General features: G+C 35.1%; 2 protein-coding genes across 2 annotated transcripts in view; one reads left to right on the top strand and one right to left on the bottom strand.

Moving 5' to 3' along the window:
• LOC132114943 (transmembrane protein 230-like) overlaps positions 1–25062 on the bottom strand; it is a 59930-nt gene extending 34868 nt beyond the window's left edge. Inside the window, exon 1 of the mRNA XM_059523338.1 lies at positions 24981–25062. The gene's annotated coding sequence lies outside the window, so the exon portion shown is untranslated. The remainder of the gene's footprint in view (positions 1–24980) is intronic.
• LOC132114942 (alpha-1A adrenergic receptor-like) lies at positions 36–11822 on the top strand. Its single transcript, XM_059523336.1, has 2 exons — positions 36–1818; positions 9443–11822. The coding sequence occupies exons 1-2, from the start codon at positions 894–896 to the stop codon at positions 9964–9966; spliced, it is 1449 nt and encodes a 482-aa protein (XP_059379319.1). The 5' UTR covers positions 36–893; the 3' UTR covers positions 9967–11822.
• Positions 25063–26696: the final 1634 nt, after the last annotated feature.

Raw genomic sequence — 26696 nt, 5'->3', positions numbered from 1 at the left:
TTCACTGATAAAGCTTCATTTTCTCTGTCTGTTTTCAGGGTTCATCAGTCCTCAAAACCAAACCAGCATGGCTGCTTTACGAGCAACTCTCTCCTGATTGAAGCCGGTCGCCTAAAAACTGCGTGACTCACTGAGAACTGCTCTTCAGCCAAAAATATCTCCCCAGCATATGCCAAAGTGCTTTTAGCTTTGTCCTTGTTATCCGCTTGGCAACCTCAGTGACACCAGCCAATGCCATGCAGACTTTCGAAGCGAATCTGATTCTTGATTGACCGTCAGTAACATGTGGACTATTTCCAACCACTGCAGATGTGCACAAAAAGACAGGAAGCTCTTGTTTTACAAAGTGCACTAAAACATTAACAGGGCTATATGGTTGTGCAAAGAGAGCTGGGGGTTTGCAGAGCGTTTTGACACCTTCACACATTGATGCATTAATCTAAGACGGATCACTTATGCATGGAAACTTAATTTGTACCTTAATAGATCACACAGATTGCAACAACAGCATTAGTGTCATTCACATTGTTCTATATGATGTTGCAGCTGCACGAGGTTATGAACATGTCAAAACAACCCTTGAATTTATGACTTAAGACAAAAAAAAAATTTACATTCTCCGCAGCATAATATGTTTAGTTCCTCGTGTTTATTCCTTCACCCACAGCTATTTTCCACATCGTTAAAAGCCCATCTAGGAGAAATGAGAAATGAGATACAACAGGTTAAATTTCATCATATTCTCTCATTGCAATGCTGGAAATGCCCCAGTGTTCTTGTACCACGGCCAATGCAGAAGTAGTGCTCTCAACATTTTCTTGGAGAGGATCCGATATTAAGGTGCAAATCGAACTCACGGCATCGCTGCATGCCCAAAATCAGACCTTTATTAAATGCCTGGACGTCTTGAACAGATGGTTCCCCTCAAAGACAACATGACTCCGGAGTTGTTCCCTGAAAACTGTACCAACTGCAGCCAGGTTCTTGTCCCGGAGCTGAATGTCTTGAAGGCTGTCGTTCTGGGAATGGTGTTGGCGATCTTCATCATTTTTGGTGTTCTGGGCAACATCCTGGTCATCCTCTCGGTGGCTTGTCATCGTAATCTACGCACAGTTACCCATTATTTAATTGTGAACTTGGCGGTCGCGGACCTTTTGCTGAGCTCTACGGTTCTTCCGTTTTCTGCAGTCTTTGAGATGTTGGGCCGTTGGATCTTTGGAAGGACGTTTTGCGATGTTTGGGCGGCGATGGACGTCTTGTGCTGTACAGCGTCCATCATGAGCTTATGCATGATTTCAGTGGACCGATATATCGGCGTTAGTTATCCTCTGCAGTACCCGTCCATTGTGACAGAACGACGAGGGTTGCTTGCACTCATTGTTTTGTGGGCTCTATCCATTACCATCTCAATTGGACCTCTTTTTGGATGGAAGGAACCAGCCCCGGTGGACGAATCCGTATGCAAGATTACCGAAGAAACCGGCTATGCCATTTTTTCTGCGTTGGGATCCTTCTACCTCCCTCTAGTGGTGATTCTTTCGATGTATTGCCGTGTGTACGTGGTCGCCAGGAGGGAGACCCGAGTACTTATCAGTGGACAGAAAACGGAAAAGTCCGATCACGCCACCGAGGCCGTAACTTTGCGGATACATCGTGGGAACACAATGGTTTCAGAGGACGAGGCCTTGCACAACCGGACACACTTTGCAATGCGTCTGCTCAAGTTCTCCCGGGAGAAGAAGGCCGCTAAGACCCTGGGCATCGTGGTTGGATGCTTCATCCTTTGTTGGCTTCCTTTTTTCCTGGTTCTTCCAATCGGTAAGTGTCTCAGTATTTACATTTAATTATAAGCGGATACTAGCTTTGGGAAGAAAATAAAATAGAATAAATAAATAAATGTCGGAAGAGTTGCGTCTTTCATTCTCAATATTTATCTTCTTTTTTTTTTTTTATCTTTTTTTGTTAAAATTCAGTGTCACACCAATGGCACATTTAAATAAATCCTATGGAAAATAAATCACTTGAAAATTTATACGTGCACAACACGTGCACTATATAAAAAGCCTCTTTTTATTATAATTCGGTTTTCAACAGCTTTTTGTATTTTTTAAACATGTTTTTAACATTGGTAACACCAATTTTTATATAATTTTACAATTATTTGAAAGAATTAGTTTTGCTTTTTTACTGTTGTTTTTATTTTTTAATGTGCAAAATATATATTTTCATTATTTGTGATTGTCACCATACCCTTAGATGAGTTGTTCACCTGTTTGGCAAAAGCATTGTCTTATATAAATATGTGTGTGTGTGTGTATATAAAACATGCATGCTAAATATTTGGACTAACAGAGAAAAATTATGTTTTAGTGTGATTTACATTAAGCAAAATAATCAAAAATTATGACAATTTTTGTCTGACTGTATTGATGATTTTCAAGTTGAGCAGATATCGACCTTTCCCCATAGGAATTGATAGGTATTGTTCTTAGCAAGTCATACTTAGTACTTAGCAGCATTCCCAAGATGGCCATCAAGTTAACCAACTTAGCTCAAAAAGTACTTTGTCAGTGGTCAGTGTGGTTTTAATGACAATAAGACTAAACATCTTTAGAAGAGGAAGAGTTTTAGTTACCTCTGAGAAGAGATGCTCTTTGCATTGTGTGAAATATCTCATCTGTATGTGTGATTTTTCATACTGTCCTTTGACAGAAATAGGTTAAAAGACATGCACAGGGACATTTTTTAGGTTTCCTGTCTGAAAGTCGAATGCTCAGATATTTTTCCATATGCTAGGAGATGAGAAAATAATAACCTCAAATGGGTAAAATGCTGCCATGTGGGGAATCCAGAAGATCAGTTAAATATTTGAGTCCACGCAGGCCTTGGCTGTTAGTGTTTTAGTGATTTTAGCATGTAAACGGCTCGAAACATTCAAATCTTGTAGTGCAGCAGAAGTGTTTGTTGTGCCAGAGGTTTAAAAGATGTTTGTTTAAACCTTCGTTTTGAGCATTCTCTCAGACAACAGGGTCACGGGTGTTTACGCAATATATTTGGCTTCAGAAATGAGTTTCACAGAGAGTCAGAACGATCTGTAATTCCCTTAATGCACAGCAGAGCTTCTTGCATTCTCCAGATATGAATTTTAGCTGTTATTATATTTCCCACCCCTGTAATAGGGCTCAAGCGAGACCTTTCGGTTCAAGGTCAGTCAGAGTTAAACCTCATAATAGAGTCTATTCAATCTCAAAAAAAGAGAAAGAATCCAAACTGTAATATTGGAAAGCCAATGCAAACAAATAGCATAATCATATGAATCTGTGGTAAACGTGGGAGCCTGTTTACTCAAAAGGACATGAAAATGATTATGAATCAGCATGGAGATTTATAAGAAACATGATTTGCACAATACTGAATCGCTTGCTAATTAACTGGCATTAGATTGCATGTAACAGAGTGTTAATAAAAATGCTCAAGGGATTCAATGACCTTATCAGTATGACTCAGTTTGAGAGAAAACACAGCACACACTCGCTCTGCAAAGCGCGTTTAGTAACAGTGAAATCTAAAACACTACGCTCAATAGGAAAGTTGTCCGTTTAATGTTACGCTGGTCGATGCTAATCTATTTTTGTATGACATCTCACTGTAAAGCTGAGAGACATTTTCACTCATAATGAAGTCGTTGTTTAGTTAGTGATTATTAAAAACATCAGGTTAATTGTTTTCCCAGTAAACTAATTACATGCTATTTTCATCACATAAACAACTTGGAGCAGAACGACTTCATACAGATGCTGTGTGTGGTGTAATATCGAGGGGATTTCGCTGACGAATGTAGGTATTAGGATGAAGAATTTGCCCTTCAGACAGACAATCTTGATCTTAAATCTCCCCTCTGTGCTTCCCATACAGTAGCAGCAGTGAAGAGAGAATCACTTAAATGCTTGGTTGACTCTTAGGAACAACCACTACATTAAAGTCATAATACTGCATGAACACAGTGACTTATTTAAAGACACAGAACATACACAGCCAGTGAAGCCAAAGAAAACAGTTCTTCAGAGGAGACGCTTCCCAGAAAAATCTAAATGTAAACAATTCAGTATATTATAGTTATTATTGTGATTGCTTTGAATTTGAAGGGTTTGGGGTCTTTATGAAAGTCAGTAAGCAACCAACATGGCATGGAGCAAATGTTCACTTTTTATTTAGAAACTTTTAAACTCTTAAAACAATAATATCAATCTTCACAATACATCAGTACCATTTTTGGTTAATTATTTAGAAAACGTAGTTTTAATAATAATAATAATTAATAAAATATTTAATTGAATTGTTTCTCCATTTTTACATTTAGCTTTTGATGTCATAAAAGTGACATGCAATGTTTAGCAAAATAAAATAATTCAAATTTATTTTAATTAAACAAATTAAATAAAATCTATACACATATTCATTTTGTATACTGCACATTATAATATTGTTTTATAATGGCAATGATGCCAATTCACTTGTAGCATTTAAAGTACTATTTAATCTAGGAATTTTATTCCTAATTTTTCATATGAAATTGTGTATAATTGTTATGAAGCATTATATTTTATCTAAAATGTAAAAACAATAAAATGTAGAAACTATTTTCACTTAACTTCTAGTGGATTTTAAGATAAATTACAAAGAAACAGCAAATAATATTTTGATGTAAAAAAACTGCAATAGTATTTTAAGTATCTAAAACATACTCCACTAAACTCAATTACAAAAATAGAGTTACTACAGTTACATTGAAAAAGATTCTGTAGCATCTTGCACTTTTATTGATTTATTTATTATTATTATTTTAAAGAGATCCTATGTAAGTTTGTGATGATTTATATTTGGAACAATAACTGCATTAATTATGGTATCTGGTATTTGGTTTCCTACTGTATTTTTGGTTTAGTTGGATTGGTGGGTCAGTAACTGTTCAGGATGATTGATGTCACCTGTAGCCGAGTCTGTTAGTGTGTGAACACATTCTCTCATGAGACGTGAGCTCTGTGTGTCATCTATTTCCAGGCAAACCTGCGTCAGACAGGCATGAACTGCACGACAGAACCACCGCTTGTATTACAGAAAGGACACGGTCGTACCGTGACGCATGCATTAGCCCTCGGTGAATCTTTAACACTGAATTCATGTCTGAAAATCTCACGTGGCATTAACACTCTCTTTTCTCTGATCATTTACTCTGACAAGGAACCACGGGAAATGAGGCGGGAGGTACCAGACTGCTCAGGCTGAAAGAAATTCAATTGAAAATGAGCTCCGTCATCCTGTATTTTTGTAAGCACTTGCAGACTGGGTGTGTAAATAGAGTAAAATGCAGTAGGGATCCGTGAGGCTTTAATAAATAATGACCATCAATATCTGCTTACATTAGAGCTAATATTAAAGAGCAGTGGACCTGACATTCAGAAAAGCACAGGCAACCGATTTAATGTCTACAAGTTTTGAGAGCAGCATGTTTTTTTTGTGCAAGTATTATTTTATGCTATGATAATCAGGGTTATTATTATTAACTAAAACTAAATTACTTAAAATTAAAAAATGCTTCTAAGTTTAACCCCTAAAACTAAATAATCTAAAACGAAAGACTTAAACTTCAAAATGAGGCTTAAAAACAAAAACTATTAAATGACAAAAACACTCTAAAATTACAAAAAATTCTAAAGAATTTAATGCTAACAGAAAATCTCATTAAAATATATAAAACTGTAGTATACAGTATACTAATACTATTTTAATGATATATGATAAAAAAATGTATCTTTTTGTGACACCAATATATTTATATTATAGATTTTCTATTTATATTCCATATTTCTCATATTTGAGGGTGTGAGATTATAAAAGTCTTCTTAAATAGATGGTACAAACAGATGCAAGTTATTCTTACATTTGATCAGTAATTAATTGTGGTTATGTTTAAATTGTCCTTGATAAGCCCAGTAGTCCATTTTACTTAGTTTAGTCATTTTGTTGTTTTTGTAATTTTTTTTTCTTTACAAATATCCAAATATACTTATTAATTATTATCATTAATTATTCATTTTTAAGTTATTTTAGGTTTTTATATTTTATTTTATTTAACATTAATTTTAATTTCATGCAACGGGAATGTTTTTTTTTAAAATATAGTTTTAGTTAACTATAATAATAACTACAGTGGAGTGGAAATAATCTAGTGCTTTATAGTAACTTTTGGTACATTGCAGGGCTACAATCACATATTTAGGATGGTAATGAAATAGTTTAAAATTAGCTATTGGAAACCCATATTTGTTGACCATTAATCTGAATATTAGGTGGTTCTCTGTGGTTATTTGGACCTGATTAGTCCAGCTTTCCAAACGAAAATTATTAGGGAAAAAGCAGAAATTTCCAGACACAAGTGTCACTGTTTCCTGAGAACATCCTTTCTGTTCTGACAGTAGCGTACGACTGTGTCAGAGGTCTTTGTGTGTTTCCAGAAATGTATGATGACACTAGATATCCTCAGTGGCCGTTTCTAATGATGACTAACAGAAGATCAAGCAGTCACGGACACTGTTATACACATGCAATGTGATGCTTCGACAGGACCTGCTGGCTTGATTTAGCTTCAGATGTATGGCTGTATATTTCCGTCCTCTAAGCCTCGTAAACAGGCTTTAAGCCACACCTGAGTGCACTGACGACATAACCTTTAATGGAATCTGACCTGATAAACACTCACTTTCATTGCTTAGTCTTTTTTATGAGAGCTGTTTACCACAGCCGCACAGAAATTCTCAGGGTTTGACTCCAGCAAACACATTTTTCTGAGCTTCAGTCATTATCATTATGGGCTTGGCTGAAATTGCTTTCGTTTTCTCATTTTGACTTCTTTCAATTTAATGCATCATTTAGTTGGATCCGCTATTTATATTTCCACACACCTTACTCGGGATCGAGTGGAACGTCAGTGCTTTAATGTTTCCATTGTTATATTATTCTCTCTCTTTATACATTAGAACATGTTGTGATTCCTGATAAAACGGCTTTGAGATGTTAAGAGTTGTTACCATCAGTAGCTGGATGAATCTCACATGAGCAGGTTAAAGTTCACTCCAAAATATAGCTTTTCTATTAATATAAACTTTATTTAGGGCCATTACCCTTTTTGTTTGTATTACAAACAATATGTAACCATGTGTTCAATTGTCATGAAAATAATGTCAAAAATGAAGCATTTCCAGGGTATATTTCTCTCCAAAATCAGAATAGAAACTGATACAAATAAATATATAAATTAATAGTTTGTACATTCAGATAAATGGTTTTAATTTAATTTTAATTTAACTATGATTACTATGAATACAATTTGTTGTTAAAAATGTGTTTGTTATGAAAATAATATAAAAATACAGCATTTCCACGGTATATTTCACTCCAAAATTGAAATAAGTATTTTTTAAAATAAAATGTGTATATTTATTTAAAAATAAATTACAAATAAATGTTGTATAAATTAAACAAAAAAAAATTGTATTATAGTGATTTTTTTTAATTAATGAATGAATACATAATTTTATAATATATGATTATTTTTTTTACATAAAAATAAAGTAATATTCTATTATTATATTCATGATGTGCTATGATGAAAATTATGGTTAAAATGTGTTTAATTGGATTTTTTAATGAATTAATGAATTCAATTAATGAAATAAAATGTACATGCAAATACGTTGTATATGTAAAATAAAAATAATTTTGCAACACCAAAAATTGTAATTGTCCTAAAAAAGTCATTTTTAATTGTAAAATAAATCTTCTAATTCAGGGTGAAATATGACCAGTGGACAGTAACTGTTCTACAGCATCTATCCTCTTGATAGCCTGAAGATACTAATGATTAAAGTGTGCCGTTTAGAGACTATTCCCACAGCCCTGTCAGTCAGTCTTTGGCTCTCCTTCATCTTTGTGTGTAAAAGCCCCTCTTGACTCGCTCTTAAAGTGCGTTACGAGGCGACTCCAGCTCTTAGCTCTGAAGACAGATGCTGCGTCTCAAGGCCAGGTGACACTTTTAATGCTACGAACAAAGTGGTATTAGAAAAATCCAGTGGATGTGTGAACGGTTAAATGTAGGCATGCAATTTTATTTTTCTGTGGCTTTGTCCTTTATGACACCGAACAAATCCCTTCCTCTGAAAGGTCCTTCTCTGATCACATTGAGCCGGATTTATGACGACAATTTTAATAAAAGTATTAACCTTGATTAACGGAGGAACGTTCCAGTGTGAGATCAGATCAGATGCTATAAAAAGACTTGGCCGGCATTGTGATGCATGACGTAGTTATCCGTGCTGTCACACTGAAGCAGCGGCGACAGACAGAACGATGATTTCAGAAGCATTCACACGTTTTTCTCTTTCCCAAACGTAAGCTTTCTCATTTTCTGCTCCTTATCTGTTAACTTCAGGTCCCATTAATCATCCCCATTACATGACGAGATGAGTCTTCAATCTTTTTCTTCTCAGAGAGAGAATGAAACAGCTGAAACACATCCAAATTTTTATTAATAATTCATTAATATCCAAATCCAGATGATTTTTATTGCATTTTCATTGTGGTCACATGCATAACGTGAATAAAGCCGACAGAGTCAACACTGAAACCTTTCTTATCAAGTTGCATAAAAACTAGTTTTTTAGAGATTTTATTCTTTGTGTGAACGTCAGTTTACATTTGATTTCAAGACTGCAGGATAAAGTCCTCAGTCTCAAATAAACAGATTTCTGCTATCGTCGGTTTATTGATTTGATATTGATCCTATTTCCTCATTCTTGATTATATTGGGAATGATTCATCAGTGCAGATTATTCACACTATCTGGTTGAAGAATACAGATGATGTTTCAGTTTTACTACTGACTATAGAAGTAACATAGGTTGCAAATGTGATCTTACTGATTTTAAAATGTATTATTGACTTTTTTTGTATATGCATGCTGAATGAGAAAATATTTGAAGTGGTCGACCAATATATTAAGAAAAAAACTATGTTTTATATTTTGTTTTATAAATATTATTATTATTTTTTAAATAATATTTGCACAACAATTTAAATTGTTATATATATATATTTATATTTTTGTAATATTTACACAATTTGAATAAAAAAATGTTCTAAATTTTTTTTGATACTTAAATACAAAGTTTAAATATAAATTGTTATAAAAGTTTAAATACACTTTTTAACTATATGCATATTTATGAACTTTTGACTGATCATGAATTACTATTTTTGATGTTTGATCCATGAAAATATGAAGCAATTTTATGATGCCAGTCCAGTAAAATTCCCTAAACTAAATCCCTTGATGGGTTTTTGAATAGGAATGTGCTCATTCCCTGTGTTTTTTTTCTATTTCTAGGTTCCATTTTCCCGACGTACAAACCCTCAGACACAGTTTTCAAGATCACATTTTGGCTGGGCTATTTCAACAGCTGCATCAACCCCATCATCTACCCCTGCTCCAGTCAGGAATTTAAGAAAGCCTTCCTGAGCGTGTTGGGCGCCCGCTGCCTCCGCAAGAGATCCACGCCGTCCCACGTGATCTACCAGAGCCACAGTGCCCGGCACGGCCAGCTTCAGATCCTCGGCCTGACGAGCCGAAACAACCCGTCCCGCCTGAGCCCGTCCTCCTCCATCGCTCTGTCCCGCAGCCCGTCCTCCCGGGACGGCCGGGAATGGCAGGCCCCTTCCCAGACATCATCGGTGGGGGCAACCGGGGTCAGCGTGGGAGCGAAAGTGGCGGGAATGTGTGGTAAAAACCTGCTGAGGACATGCTGCTGCGTGAGAATGGATTCTCCGCAGCCCGAGCCGCCCGCGCACAACTCGCTTCCCGTCATCAAAATCCATCAGCTCTCGCTGTGTGAGGACGGGGATGCAGTGTGAAGGAGCACGCTGGGGAAATCACTCGACACACGCTGGCTGTGATGCCACTTTACCAGCTGACAGGGCCTTAGACTTGAGAACACAAACTGATGAAGAAAAGCGAGCTTTCGATTGAAACGATCAGCAATGGGAACATTGAAAGCTGCTGCAACAGTTTTGATGCTTCATAAAGGCACGGATCAGCTTTACATGAAATCTCTGTCTTTATTTACTCACTCTCATGTTGTTCTAAACCTGTCAAAGAACTGAAATGCAAAGAAGATTTTGCAGCTTCAACAGAGGGGAGTGCATGCCTGTAAATCTCATTTGGAGCAGTTTGAACCTTCAGACAAAGTATACAGTAGATATAGAATCAGTTAATTTGTGTATTTTTTTGTTATGCATCATATTTGTTACATCTGGCATTTATGGCTTATATAGTATGATATAGAAGAATATGGAGCTCATACTTGAGGTGAAAAAAAACCCAATTTTATTCAGCGGCCCAAGCTAAGCAAAAATGTGCAATTCATGTGCAAATCACTTTATCTCCCGATGTCTTAGTAAGATGATATTTTAATGCTTAGGTTTATGATCAAAGCTCTTTAATTTCAAAACATATAATGCAATGCAATACAATAATGACTGAGAGATTTTTAAGAGCCTGATGATCATATTTGATACTCACAATTCAACATGATTAAAAGAAAAATGATGTATGGATAATAAAGTAAGCCCATACTTCGGTTTTTTTCTTGAAATATTACTAAAAATACAAAAGCTTTTCTTATATTTACTTCCCAGAAATCAGAAGAGATTTCACAACAAAAAGCTAATTTCATGAGCTGAAAGAGGATATTTGTATTATTTTACTAAATAAAAGTTTAAACCATCAGTTAGATGACCGAAGGCATGTAACAGGGAGTGTACAACAGGTTTTCAGCAGCTTTGATCATGTTGATCATAATATATTACTGTATGCTTTAGGGTTAAACTGTCTATTCATCAGACAAATCAATCACATTCTTCAGAAGGTGTTGAATATAACGCACAAAAATAGACTATTTTATGTTGCTTTTATTGTATTTTTTGAGCTTGATAAACACAGTTGCTGTGACCTCTCATTTTTGTATGTTTTTAGGTATGGAATAACATGAAGTGTGAACAAATAATGACAGAAATGTAATTTTTTAAATGAACTATTCCTTTAAAAGGAGAATGTCCAGGATGTTTGCTTGGAAATTATAGTGGACATCATTCTGCATGGATCTGTGATGATAAATATACCAGCATTTGTTTTTGTTTTTTATTGACAGCAGTTTTATTTTAACATGTCTAATGAGTGTTATATTATATATGAGTGAATATTCTATTTTTGACTGTTTGTTCTCCAGTTCATATCTTCTTCATTCAGTCCTCAGAAATTGCACTACAGTTAATGGGCATGGTCTGTTTGCATTGAGTATGATTCCAAAACCCATTTCGCCTGATGATTAATCGTGAAACCGCATTGAACTGGGTATCGATCGTATAAGTGTCTTTGTGATAATCCTGCTTGGTCGCCTTATCTGTGTGTAAAAAAATGATTCCACATGAACATCAGATACAGCTTTCCATGTGTTTCACTGTGGGACCAACCATCACCCCTCCCATAAGTTGTGTTCTCATTACTATGACCTCGGAAAAACACAAATTTCCATTGTGATATTGATACTTGACCATAACAAAGAATATGTAATGACCTCAAAATGACCAACTTATGTGGCTTAAATTCCTTCTAACAAGTGGCACTTTGTTATTGTGTTTCTTTCTCAAATGAAAGAAAATCAAATGATTCCAAAACAGAAATACCCAATAAAAAAATGACTGCATCATAAGTGTATTGGGAATCGTCCTGATTGAGCTTCCGAAACAACTGTCCATGAGAATGTCCTCATGATTCCTATGACGTTCAAGCAGTGGACACTTTCCCCTAGTGACTGAAGGGCTATTCACAGTTTCATGGAAATGTGTCCTGCTGTTTCAATCAAATATGAGAAATGGCATAAGAAGTGTGTTTACTTTTAATGTTCGGGAAACCACATACTGTAGTCTGGGGTCAAAAATTCATCCCGTGAGACAGTACAGTACAGACTTTATATTTCAAGAGCACGTGTGACAGTTATGACTACTTTTAGGGGTTTGTGTTCTGTTTTGTTTTAGCAAGATGCTATATTTTTTTCTCTGAGCTGAAGTCCACTTATAATGTTAACAGGAAGTTGTCCATGTTTATATATAATAAGCACACTTATAATAAGCATTTGAAAACGCAACAACAATCTTCCCAAATTTGTATTAAGAATAGTTCAGTTTCTTCAAAAATAAAAGCTCTATTGTTTAATGTTTAAAAGCAAAAAATAAATAAATAAAGCCATAAACTGTTCAAATAAATTATTATTATTATATTAATTTATATATTTTATATATTTGATAGTATGTTAGATTTAGATTTTATTTTAGTATTTTGATAGTATATAGTATCTTATTATATATATATATATATATATTTATTTTATATATATATATATATATATATATATATATATATATATATAAAAGTTTGTTAAAAGTCTGGATGGGTGCTAGGTGATTGTTTAGTCAAAAGAGTCCATCAGCAAGTCTTCGATCGTTATGTTGTTGCTGTTTTATTTTAAGACTGAAGCTCAGGGGTTTGTTCAAACCCATACCCCTTATTCTGAGCAATAGTAATCAGGACGCTTGTCTTAGTAAACAGCACGAATATTATAAACACACTGTGGCCTCTCAGAATGGCTGTTTTTGATTTATGGCAGTGTTCAGAAAAAGCCTGTTTGAGAAGCATAAACCGAATCATCTGGGAAAAGGTTATTTTCACAGTAGGAGAATAGTTGTGACTAGTCCAAAACCCTTCCTCTATACAGTATCTTCAACATCTTATCAGCACTGTTCACAGCGTTTCTGAGAACATCTCAGATCATTTCAAATTATGGAAGGTGGACAGGGCCAAAGGTCCTAAAGTGAAATCAAATGTAAATGTAAAGTTTGACCTTGCATCGATATGTTATGTGTACATTATGAATATATAATGTCATGTCATTTTTAGTTGTTTAGTTCTTTCTCAGCTAGAAAAGTCTTTATTCATTTACATTTACATTTATTCATTTAGCAGACGCTTTTATCCAAAGCGACTTACAGATGAGGACAGTGGAAGCAATCAAAAACAACAAAAAGAGCAATGGTATATAAGTGCTATAACAAGTCTCAGTTAGGTTAACACAGTGCACCTAGCATGGGATTTTAAATAATATAATACATAAAAAGAAAACAGATAGAATAAAAAATAAAAATAAAAAAGAATAGAGCAAGCTAGTTAGAGGTCTTTGCACATACACACACACACACACATACAATTGCATAATGAATGAAAAGAAAATAGAATATAAAAAGATTAGAAAGGTAGTTAGATTTTTTTAAGAATAGAATTAGAATAGTGAGTGTTAAAGTTAGAGGGTCAAATAAAGATGGAAGAGATGTGTTTTAAGCCGATTCTTGAAGATGGCTAAGGACTCAGCTGCCCGGATTGAGTTGGGGAGGTCATTCCACCAGAAGGGAGTCCGTAAAAGTGACTTATTTCACATTGTAACATTAATTAATTTACTCTAGCACAGTGGCTAACAGTAAAGCAATGCGATAAGGACCAATATGTGGGTAAATCTAGAGGAAATTGCGTATTACATGTTCGAACATGGCCAGAATGTGCACATGCTGAAACGTTTAAATTTGTCTTAACGCTTGGTCTTTACACAAGGCAAAGAATGTGCGTGACTACAAAAGAAACACATTCAAAATTACCATGTTAATGCGGACAAACAGTCTGTGTTGATATGGTCAAATTTCACATTTTCCATTTAAAGATTTTTGGCCCCGTCCACCTTCCATATCTAGTGGCATCTCGTACCATTGACGGTGCTTCGACATCACTTATTCTCAAGCAGGCGTTTATTGCACATGTGTCATATTCACTGTCTTCCTCTTTATCCCTGTGTTGGTGTGGGGCACCAGACCACCATCTTTCTAATGTAAATTTGGTTTAGTGCAATCTAATATATTAAAAAGGCACAGAAGGTCAAACGCAGCGGGACGCTACTAATAATACAATCACAATAAATCTATAGAACTCAGCATTGTAGGTTTAGCAGACAAAACGTTCAGCTAATGTTGAAGTTTCTTCGAATTTCCAGTCTTTTATTTGGATTCAGTAAAAGTCAACAGTGAACAAAGGCTGCTAAAGTCAACAATAAATGCCATTTAAGACTGTTTAACAATGAATTTCTGTAACAATGAATTTTCTGTGTGACATAATGTGCATGGGTGAGTGGTGCACAATAAGACCAGGAACAGGCTGTACACTCTCAGAAGAAAAGGTACAAAAGCTGTCACTTGGGCACCTGAGGAACCATTTCAAAAGGTACAATTCTGTACTTTTAAGATACACTTTAAGCACTAACATGTGCCTTTAAAGTACCAACATGGACTCAAAAGATGTACAAAGATGTTTTTATGCTGAAAGTCGCTCTTATCTTGAACCACAATTACAAAAAAAAAAAAAAAAAAAAAATCATCATAAAAGTCTAAACGAACCACATACTATATTTCAAGTCTTCTGAAGTCTTTATTTGAGGCAAAAATAAAATCTTCCTTCCAAGACAAAATTATTCATTATTATTCATTATTCATATGATTACTATTTTACTACTCAGAGCGGGATCGCTAATCATTTGAGTCAGCAGTGTTGGGAAGGTTGATTTGGAAATGTAATAGGTTACAGATTACAAGTTACCCTGTTTAAAATGTAATAGTAGTGTAACTTTTTCAATTACTTTACTAAAGTAATGTAACTAATTACTTTTGAGTACTTTTTGATTACTTTTCTAAATTTGTGAAAATTAAAGAATAATAAATAAAAGCATATACATCAACTTAAATACAGTTATCTAATAAGCATGTGATGTATTCTGTGTAATAAACTCCTGAAATATTGGTGTTTTTTTTGAACTGCTGTCTCTGTATATGATGATAGTTTTCTCAAAATAAGTAAAATGCACATGAAGTGACAGAGCAGTTCTAGAAATTATGTTTATGTGCTCGTGTACTCCTATATTGAGGCAGCAGAGGTTGAAAACACTGCGAGCTTCAGTAGGCCTATCTGTAGAAAATGAAACTATGTCTTTGCCATTCATTTACAGGAGGGGCGGACTGGGAAAAAAATTCAGACTGGAAAATTCAAACTCATACAAACAAATTCATGCACAATTTTTTTTTGTATGGACCTGACATAAAAAAGGTTTAAATCTTTCATTTTGGGACATGCAAAATACTTAAAAGTTCTCTCCTGAACTGCACCTTCACTTCCATTTTTCTCTTCAAGTCTCTTTATTTTGCCGTGTTATCCATCTCTCTCATGAGTTTAATACTCAAGATTGAACAAAACTATACTTTACAACAGGGGCGGCGTTAGGGGTGGGCTAAGGGGGCTGGAGCCCCGAATGTTTTCAGTAAAGCCCCGAATGTTTTTATTACCACCATGCCATCAATGAGTTTTCATGCCCAATAAAGTAATTTATATTAGAATTTAATTAAATAAATAAATATCTTTCGACTCTCACGTCTACAGTGTCTGTCAATTTACGCGTTGTCATTCACACCCGACGAAAACCGCCCACTGAGTCTAGTGTTTCTGACTGACATGTAAACTGGCCAACCATCGATGAGCGTCTGTACAATCCAGCCAATGAAATGAGATCTTTTGGAGGCAGGCGGTTTGTTGCCGTGTAGTAGTTTACTAGATCAGTTTATTTGAAAATTAAAATGGATATTTCAAAATTCTAAAAAAAAAAAAAAAAAAAAAAAAAAAAAAAAAAGGAAGTAAAACACCCCCAGCCAACACTTGAACGCCAAGATACAACAGCTTCAGGTATCTGTAACTTTTAATAATAGTATTATATTTCTTTTTCGGTTTTAAATTTTGTCTGATTTAATGTTACATTTTGAACATCTAACAGTTAACGGTTGCGCAGCACAGTCTTTAGGACACACACACACACACAGAGAGAGAGAGCGGTTATAATGTTTGGTTAGCGCTGTCTGTGGCAGACTTTTCTTGTTAGGGCAACAATTCAATAAATAAGATAATAAAAAAAGACATATTTCGCAAAAGAAATTGTTCCAAACAAAGCATGTTGTTGTGCTCTGCAGCAACACACAGCGGTGTTTATTGAATAAATTTGCTTGAGTAAATGATTCACTGACCCATTCATAAAAAACAGTTGCTTACTTTTTTTCTGAATGAATCATCTGTTTCAAACGAATCCATTGAATAAATGACTGACCGACTCACACATTAAGGCAGTGGCATGCCGCCACCTAGTGGCAAAGTACAGCTCTAATTTTTTTCATCATTTCATATTTCTGTATTCCAAATTTTATATTTGATACATTAGCCTCATAAGATTATTTATGCAATTTGTAAGTGCTGTGTAAATGCTCCTTCAAAAATATAAGTGTATAGAGCCCAGTGTTTATAATTATACTTGGCCTTAAGTGTTTGTGTGTGTGTATTATGTATGTGAGTGTATGTATAACATAAGAATAAGGTAGACTATAAAATGTAATATGTGCATGAAGAATGGTTGCAGTTTTTTTTGTTATTATAGATTCTTTATTCACCTTTTTTTATTTATTCTCACAAAAATCATGCCGTTAAGTGAAGACTATTAAAACAATAATAGAGCTGAGCTTGCTATTTTACCATGTCTTAGAATAAAATGTTAAAAAAACAAATTTAGTTTTTTTTTTGTTTGTTTTGTTTGTTTTTGTATATTTTAAACAAGGTAAATATTTCTGATTTATTAAAATAAAAAATCACATTCCGGTACATGGATTTTTCTGGGCTAAGCCCCAGATCTCCACTCACCCTAGAACCGCCCCTGCTTTACAATACAATACTCTACAATACTACAATATCTTTATAGAAAAATCCTAATACTGTACACGAGTCATGTTTTTCCCTTACAAAAATTAACCATGCTTTTATTAGCCTATATAAAAGTAAAATAACCTTGTTTTGTTTTTTTTGCAAATGGATTTGTATTTTTAAATAAATACATTTTTAAAATAATTTTACATTTTTGGTTACCACAGTTAAACAATAGTAACCATTTTCTCTGGATTTATAGTTAAATATTAAAATGATAATTTTCGTAAGGGTTGTGTTGTTGTCTGTCGTAGCTCCCCCTAAACCTATAAAAAAAATCGGATTTTTTTTTTCAGCTAAATTACTACTGTAACATTACAACAGATAATAATGATGTCCTTTATATAGTATTTTGAGTGATGACTGATGAGCAACGTGCTGCTGCTTGATTAAATAAATAAAAAAACAAAGACAAAAAGTCGCGGGTCATGACTAACAATTCATGATTTATTAGAGATTTAATTATCAAATGGCGGATTCGCAAATGATCGCTTTAGTACATTCGGCGTGCAATTATGCAATAACAATATTAAAATAGACGGCATGATCTGCCAGGCCACCGGGAATTGTCCCGGTTCTCCCGGTGTCCAGTCCGCGCCTGGTTTCCAACACGCAGAATGTGCAAGTCATATATTGCATTTTGGGGCTTAATATTCACAGACACTAGTAGTCCATGTCATGTTTTGATTCAAGTGTACTGACCTACTTTTGATTTAGTCATCCAAAATGTGGCATATTCCGTCCGCGTTAGGCATTCCGTTTTTATGACTGGATTCTACGAACCACACTGTATTTCCGCATCCCGGAAATCGCGAATAATTTGAGTCAGTACGGGAGTTTTGAGCAGGTTCGCAAATCATTTGAGTCAGTTTGGGGATCGCAGATCATTTGAATCAGTTCGGGAGTTCGGAGCGTGTTCGCGAATCATTTGAGTCTGTTCAGTAGTTCAAAGCGGGTTCGCGAATCATTTGAGTCAGTTTGAGAGTTTGGAGCGTGAATCATTTGATTCAGTTTGGGAGTTCGGAGCGGGATCGAGAATAATTTGAGTCAGTTCGGAGCAGGTTCGCGAATCATTTGAGTCAGTTTTGGGATCGGAAGTCATCTGAATCAGTTCGGGAGTTCGGAGCGAGTTTGCGAATCATTTGAGTCAGTTTGGGAGTTCGGAACGTGAATCATTTGAGTCAGTTCGGGAGTTCGGAGCTGGTATGCGAATCATTTGAGTCAGATTGGGAGTTCAGAATGTGAATCATTTGAGTCAGTTCGGAGCTGGTTTGCGAATAATTTGAGTCCGATTGGGGATCGCATATCATTTGAGTCAGTTTGGGAGTTCGGAGCGGCTTCGCGGATCATTTGAATCAGTTCGAGAGTTCGGAGCGGGTTCGCGAATCACTTGAGTCAGTTAAGGAGTTCGGAGTGAGTTCCCGAATCATTTGAGTCAGTTTGGGGTTCGCGAATCATTTGAATCAGTTCGGGAGTTCGTAGCGGGTTCGCGAATCATTTGAGTCAGTTCGGGAGTTCAAAGCGGGTTCGCGAATCATTTGAGTCAGTTTGGGGATCGCGAATCATTTAAATCAGTTTGGAAGTTCAAAGCGGGTTCGCGAATCATTTGAGTCAGTTCGGGAGTTCGGAGCGTGAATCGTTTGAGTCAGTTTGGGGTTCGCGAATCATAGCTGTATATGGATAGGCATTTTTAACTAATTTAGAAGCTAGTTCTAATTACGTTTTCCACGCGTGTTTATGTGTGATATGTGAACTCGTATTTTTTGTTTTAATGATGTGCCTTTTAGCAGTATCAAGTATATTCAAAGACTAAACAAATCGTGCCTAAAAAGTGTATGCATCTAAGCTAATGTAAAGTTACTTGATGTAGAGTGCGCGTGGCGTGTGTGCATTTTGAGTGCGTTCTTTCACTGTATTATTCAGTGTATTCAAATGCATTTATGAATGCATGTGAATGATCACAAAATTCAAGATATGGGGGTTAAAAAAATTATATATTTATATAATTTCATGTAGTTAATCAATATCACACGAAGAGTGCCATTTCACTTTTTCTCCAAAAATCAGGATGATTAAAATGTGATATTAAGTTACTACAAACAATAATTTAATTACAAATACAAAATGATAAGAACCTTTGTGCCAAAAGGGTTCTTTCTTGTCATTATAGAACCTTTTTAGCATAAAAGGCTCTTTGGAGTTGAGTAAAGAACCCTATGGTTCTATATTGAACCCCAATGAACCCTTTTTTTCTAAGAGTGTGTTGTCATAACGTTCAACTTGGAGATTGAAAATGTTTCTTTTTTGAGATCCCAGGAGCCCAAATTCAAACCCAGAACAATAAAACCCACAGAAGAGGTGGGAGTTCAAATGAGGAATCTTTATATTAGCAAACTGCAGGGAGAGGAAGAGTAGATATAAGTCATGATCTGCAAGATCAAGCACAATCTGATGTGATCCGACCACCTCAGAGAAAACCAGTGTTGAGCTGCTGCAAGAGCTTTTGAAGCACAGCTGCTGTGGTCAAAGAGTTCTCGTGTGTTCTGATTGGTGGATGATGATGATGATGATGAGTGGATAAAGACTAGAGCAATCAAATAGTGAGAGAGTGATCTGCTCACCTGCTTATTTTCGTGGATGTATCGACGTGGAAAGCATTTCGGAATGGAAATATTGATATTTTATTTGTTAACGATATACCTTTCTTACCTTAATTTCAGCAAATGTTATGAAATTAGAGAACTAAGCCAATAGTAGCGCTGGCGGTGTCATTTGATTTGGATGGGAACTTCGGATTGTGAATCATTTGAGTCAGTTTGGGAGTTCAAAGCATAGACATGTATAGAAAGGCTAGATGGCTCAAGGCGGAGTCAGCTGTGTCGTCACTTGGCGGCCATCTTAGGTCAGGAGACTGCGCTGCTGCTCCCTGCTGCTGTGGACGGAAGGTGAGTGACATACGCCAACTAAAATGCTCGTAACTTGCTGAATTCTTGACGGATTTACAAACGGTTTGGTTTATTATAAACCTTATTAACGTGGCTATGATTTGTGCTGATGCCGATGTTTAAATTGTAGCTTCACGTTTTGAGAAACGCTTAACATTGCAGCGTAGCTGTGTGTTTCATGGCTGCCCTCTACTCTAAAGTGATACCACAGTCGACATTTTCAATTATTAACAGGTTTCCTGAGACCAACAACGTTTCTTGACAACCTAATCTTTTGTCTAAATGTCATTTTGTGGATGTGGTTGTATTTATTTGCTGGCTAGCAGTGAAGAGGTCATAAGTGAGTCACCAAGCAATTGTAAATTGGTGGGAGAGGCAGGGTTAGTCTTTCGTTTCAACATAGCTTTGAGTTACACATGATTTCCAAGTGGTTTGGTCTCTTAAAAACATATTTACATTTGGATTACTTTGTTGGTTTTTTGTTTACAGAACTTCTGATTACGCTTGTGGAAAATGAGAGGAGGAGAGGGAGGGAGCTGTATTGATTATATTGTATTGATGGAAAGAGTTTTGTGTCCAATTGTGTCTTAATGTTTTTGTTTTTTTTGTATATTTTGTATATTTTTTTTTTGTAAGTTTTTTTCTAATTGTGTGCCTTTGGACCTAAGTAAAAAAACAAAAAACAAAGACCCATCTCTTTTCTCGTTATTTTACAGAATGGCAACTTGAGACAGATTTATATTATACATAAATTTACACATGTATTTAATAATGTAAATATTAATAATAAACTAAATTGCACTATTTCATGTTTCATGTACCTTATAAATATTGACATCATTACTGTGTGTGTGTATGGGTATACCTAGTACTTTACCTGTCTAGTCTACTTAATATACTATTTTCTTAATAAACTCCGTGGCTATAATTTTTCACAAGTATGCAGTTAAATAGCCGCATCCCTGAAGTTTATGACACACCAAGCCGTTTGAAAATCGGTTGAAAATTGAGCAAAATATAGTTATTTCAGCACAACATGCACAATAGACTTTAATGTTATAACTGGACGAGCGGTCCTGTCCTAAGATGGCCGCCGTGTGACGTCGTCGGGTCCCATTGGCTCTCAGCGCCGGTAAGCTATCTAGCCTTTCTATACATGTCTATGGTTCAAAGCGGGTTTGCAAATCATTTTGACTCAAACGAATCATTTGAGTCAGCTTAGGAGCTCGGAGCGTGAATCATTTTTAATCAGTTCGGGAGTTCGGAGCGGGTTTGCGAATCATTTGAGTCAGTTCGGGACTTCAAAGCGGTTTCGCGAATCATTTGAGTCAGTTTGGGAGTTCGGAGCATGCATCCTTTTAGTCAGTTCGGGAGTTCGGAGCGGGTTCGCGAATCATTTGAGTCTGTTCGGGAGCTCGGAGCGGGATCGTGAATCATTTGAGTCAGTTTGGGGATCGCGAATCATTTGAATCAGTTCGGGAGTTCGGAGCGGGTTCGCGAATCATTTGAGTTAGTTTGGGGATCGCGAATCATTTTAAAAAGTGCAGGCATCTAGGATAATGTAAAGTTACATAATGAAGTCATACTAGTGCGCGTGTGCATTTTGAGTGCGTTCTTTCACTGCATTATTCGGTGTATTCAAATACATTTATGAATGCATGTGAATGATCACAAAATTCAAGATATTGGGGTTAAAAAATTTATATATTTATATAATTTTATTTAGTTAATCAATATCACACGAAGAGTGCCATTTCAGTTTTTCTCCAAAAATCAGGATGATTAAAATGTAATATTAAGTTACTAAAAACAATTTAATTACAAATGCAAAATGTTGCAGAATAATATAATAAATGAATGAATAATAGCCTAAAGAACCTTTGTGCCAAAAGTGTTCTTTCTTGTCTTTATAGAACCATTTTAGCATAAAAGGCTCTTTGGAGTTGAGTAAAGAACCCTCAATGAACCCTTTTTTCTAAGAGTGTACTGGAGCAATTCCCGGGAGAGAAGGGAGAAGTCTGGCTTAGTTTCACTTTTAAATCGGTTAAAAATACAAGTAAATAATACAAATTCCTTCAAACTGACAAGCTAAACCAACATATCTGATTATTACAGGGGTTATTTATTATCATAAATAAAAAAAAAGAATAACTATTCATTATTTTTTATAAACTTTCATAAAACCCAATATAGTAATTATGCAAAAACGATCATCTCCTAAATACCATTAAATTTGATCATATTTTAATAGTTTTGCCAATATATTTATCAAGTTATCACACATTACTGAAAAAGTGTAGAAGGGACACTATGATATCTATTTTCATGTTGTGCATATAATATTGCTCACATAAGGACTCATAATTTACTTGCAAAGATACACGTCCATTGTGTAACTGCATCATCTATACATATCATTGTGCTTGGACCCCCTTTGATCACCTTGATTTAAACCACATTGTTTCAGTTACCTTGTGTGTCGTTGCCCACAACACGACGGTGACAGGACTGTGAAATAGAAAACATGGGAAAAATAGGCAGAACTTATTTCGCATCCAGCTAGACAACTCTGTCGTAGCTGTTATCATATCATATATATTTATTAGAAAAGAAAACAGCAAGGGACCATGGAAAAAGACTGTTGCAGGTGTAATTTTTTATTTTTTGCAGCGGGGCAGCTCAAGAATGTTGGCCACACAAGTACTGTGGCTCTTTTGCCCCATGGCAAATTCTAGGCAATTCTAGTATAGTGTAGTATAGGGAAAAAAACTGGTTAAATAACAGATTTTTTTATTAAACTGACAATAATTTCTTTGCATTGAATAAAAGTCAAAAGAGATCAAAAACAGATCAAAGACAATAAAAGTAGTCTATACAATCCAGATTCCACACTGTATCAAGTCTTGTGAAGTCTTAATATTAAAAATCTTTAAGATCCATTAGTTTGCGAAACAGCAACTTTGTACAATATATGTTGACATGCAAATGAAATTTAATTATCATCACATGTGTTTTGCATTGAATAATAATAAAAGATTACCCCTTGATTTCACAGACAATGCTTAAAATTAGTCCCAGACTAAAATGCATCTCTGAGCTGTTTTAACTGAAATAAACTTGACATTGACACAGTAATGTTTTTTATAAGACATGTTTATTAATGTCCTAATTGAACTATGATTGTCTGTGAAACCAGGCCTAAAGGTTTATTTTTGTCTGACATTAATTCTTGTGCATATCTGAAGGGTATTTTTTTCATACAAGTCCGTCTTGAATTTGTCACTGGCCTGACACACCAAGGTTGCACATTTCCTGGGTCTGAGTAACACAGCGTTCTCACAGGACTGAGATACGCTTCATTCAGGCCTGCTTGAGAGCCGCTCCAAACATAGTGCACATGAGAAAGCCATCGCCCACAGAAACATGTCAACATGAAAATGTCTGCTTAAAAATCCAACCCTCGCACAAAGGATCGTGTGTTTAGACCCCAGAGCAACATTTACCTCCATACTGAAAACGTCAAGTCATACAGGAAATGCAGACGGAATCACAGTATCCTGTCATAAGAATGACATATTTTACTGTATAAAGCTCTATATTTTCACACAGAATAATCAAATCAAATCAAATAATCGAATTTTCTTTCGTTTTCATTTTAAGAGTAAAACTCCGTTGTCAAGCACTTTGTTTGCCTTTATTAATATTTTGTCTTCATTTGATTATTAGTAAAACACAACATTTCTAAACTATGTGAAATTTGTGATTTCAATTAATTAGACACACTGATTGACTGCTAAGATTTATTTTATCTACTATGTTTCATTTAACCATTAAAATTGAGTCCAGAAAAATTCAAAAGGATTTTATAAAGGCCTAAATAAAAACTACAATTAATAAAAACAACAAAATTACTAAAAATATTTAAAAGAACTAATTCAAGATAAAATAGAACAGCATCTCAATGATACTAAAATAGCAGTACAGAACATAGTTAATTATTTAGTGCTATTTTGTATTTCATGTTGATTTGATTTCATAATGAACAGCCAATTTGGTTCAGATTCAGTATTTACCTCAATTAACTGCAATTCAGTAACAAACAACATGCTGTGTTGTCTGACTGGTTCAGGAGCAAACTGTGCTCATTAAAGGCAAAAATGGCTGTTTAAAAATCAATACTGGAGGCAAATACGGCACTGTCGTACAGCTCCACTGCTAAAAAATGTATTATGTATACGGAAGATCAGACAATAGCCAGTCATGTGATGATCTATAATGGGCTCTTGCCACAAGACAGCGAAGGAGAACTGAAAAACTTGTCAGGGTCATTAGTGTAGTCCTGGTGCCGTGGGGGAAGACAGCGCCTGCTTAACATCATCCGACAGGAACTTTAAATGGGAGCTTTTGTACATTTGCATCCCTTTTCAGAAGCCCTCTCATGTGGGAGGATGAAATCGCCTCATGCTCTCCCTCAGTAAAACTAGCTTAATATGAGCACACATGAACAGAAAGTTACCATGTTTTCTTTAAGACAAGGTAACTTGTCTAACATGGCATGCAATAATGAAAAGAAACATGCCTTTTTGAATGTGTATATATATATATATATATAAAACATATATGTCTTTAGAGATTTACAATGATATAGTACCATGGTAATTTTGAAGAAGCCCTGGTTTTTGAATATGGCAATCATTTAGTACTATGATACTGCACAACCTTGACTTTCAATCGACTCATAATTAGATTTTTTTTTTCTTTATTTCTTCAAATACATTATAATGAGCCACAGGTCCAGATGTGTCTTTTTCTCTGACCTACAACACCTCCTACTGTTCTAATGTGAGCATAACAGAGTTTGAACACTGGCTGTTCGAAACAGCATACTACTTCATTTCTGCAGTATGAAGCCAATACTCTAGTATGAATTTTCTGTGTAAAGGAAATATCCAAAATGCGCTACAGAGCAAAACATTCTCAATGCATTGACACAGCATTGTCAGAAGAAAAAAATAATAATTAGCTGTTTATTTACTCACCCTCAGGACATCCAGCATGTAGTTTTCCTTCTAAGCAGGAACAGTAGCCTACAAAAGATTCAGCTGAAACCAAACCACGGTTTTTGATGATTCATAAAAGTCGAGGGTAAAAAAAAAAAGGCAGATCCAAAAACGCAAAAAATGACAATATATATAATGTTCCTGAAAATATATTAAGGTCTTATGAAGTGAAACGTTCGGTCTGTATATGAAACTTACACATTATTTACAACAGTACTACCTGAGTCAAAGTCAGGTAAATGGCACGTGCGCGCTCACGCGTTCTCTCATATGACGTAAGCACCTACGTGAACTGCAGCCATGCTGTTTTTGTTTTTTATTACTTGAAAGAACATACAAAATACCAAGTAAACAGCAATAATAAAACTCTTAATACATTTCCAAGAAGTCCAATAGCAGCGCAACAAAGACATACATATAAACAAAATAAACATAATCAGAACTTTAAGAAAGAAATATATATAAATAAATACAGAAATAAAATACTATACAAGGACCCTTAATCATCAAAAAATAAATTTAAAAGATTACACAGTTTATTTTATTTTTATTTTTATGACACATGAGTTTTAAGGATTTGAAGAAGACAATTAAATCTATCTGGAAAAGTGGGGTTTATTTATGAATGACAAAAACACAATATTGTTAACCCAAAATTCACCATCACAATTCCAAGAAAAAGACAATATTTTACAGTTTTAAAATCAAAGTCAGGTAGCATAGAGGTCGTCCCAGAATCTTTTAAAGATAATTTGCATAGCTAAAACAGATGTTCCAATGACTCTGTGTAATGAGGTGCACTGATTGCAAGCCAAATTAACTCATTACATTACGTAAATAATAAAAAAATCTATACTTTTGGTAGAAGTGGATAAATCTTGTTCTTATTCGAACCACTTTATCTTCAGGAGAATCCGAAACAAGGGGTCTCTTCTTTACTTTAAAAGGGAAGATCAGTGTGTTTAAATCCTTATTCTTTCCGCTCTGCTCCCAGAGATGATTAGATTACCTAATCTTGGTATCACACCTTTAATAAACTGAACCAAACCAGCAAGGAACAGCTTTCACCAAAGACACATATTATTCCTGAGTACAAGTAATATTGTATTTTTCACAAATTAATCATAACTAAGGAAGTTACCATCCCCATTCATAATGTGCACAATGGACAAGATACCTTTGTCCATCCAGCCCTCAAAAACAGCAAATTTCCTTTTAATAAGGATACACGATTATTACTCAAAGAACAACTATGTGGGGAAAAGTTGTGTTTTTGTTTAAGTTTGATGGCTAATTTTTTTGATTTTAGAAGAGAAGCTAAACCGAACAGAATGTTTATTGCTATAAGGAAGTCTTGGAGCCACCTCTGCTTAAGGGTACCATTCATATCATCGAAATCAATTATGTTCAACCCTCCCTCGATGACTCACTTCACTACATCTGACTTTCTTATATAATGCTGCTTGTTTTTCCAAATAAATGTATACTGAGTTTGATAAATGTCATGTGTCCACCTATCAGATACTCAAAGAAAATGCTGGTTAAATCAACCTGGAAAGTACTTCGGATTTCGGTATGAGAATTCTGCCAAATATACAGATATCTCTTTGTAACCATCTAATTAAAATGTTTGTACTTTTTGTTTCATATTATCAACCAAATATTTTTTTCTCTAATTTTAGAGTCTTAAGTAAT

This window comes from Carassius carassius, chromosome 34, assembly GCF_963082965.1.
Source record: "Carassius carassius chromosome 34, fCarCar2.1, whole genome shotgun sequence".
Lineage (NCBI taxonomy): Eukaryota > Metazoa > Chordata > Actinopteri > Cypriniformes > Cyprinidae > Carassius > Carassius carassius.
Note: the sequence above shows the minus strand (reverse complement) of the source record. Positions and strands in the feature narration are given on the sequence as shown.

Bases quoted from the DNA above. Each gene is read 5' to 3' on its own strand.
- LOC132114942 (XM_059523336.1), top strand. From the start codon at position 894: ATGCCTGGACGTCTTGAACAGATGGTTCCCCTCAAAGACAACATGACT. The intron at 1,819-9,442 runs GTAAGTGTCTCA...TTCTATTTCTAG, and splicing joins TTTCCTGGTTCTTCCAATCG to GTTCCATTTTCCCGACGTAC.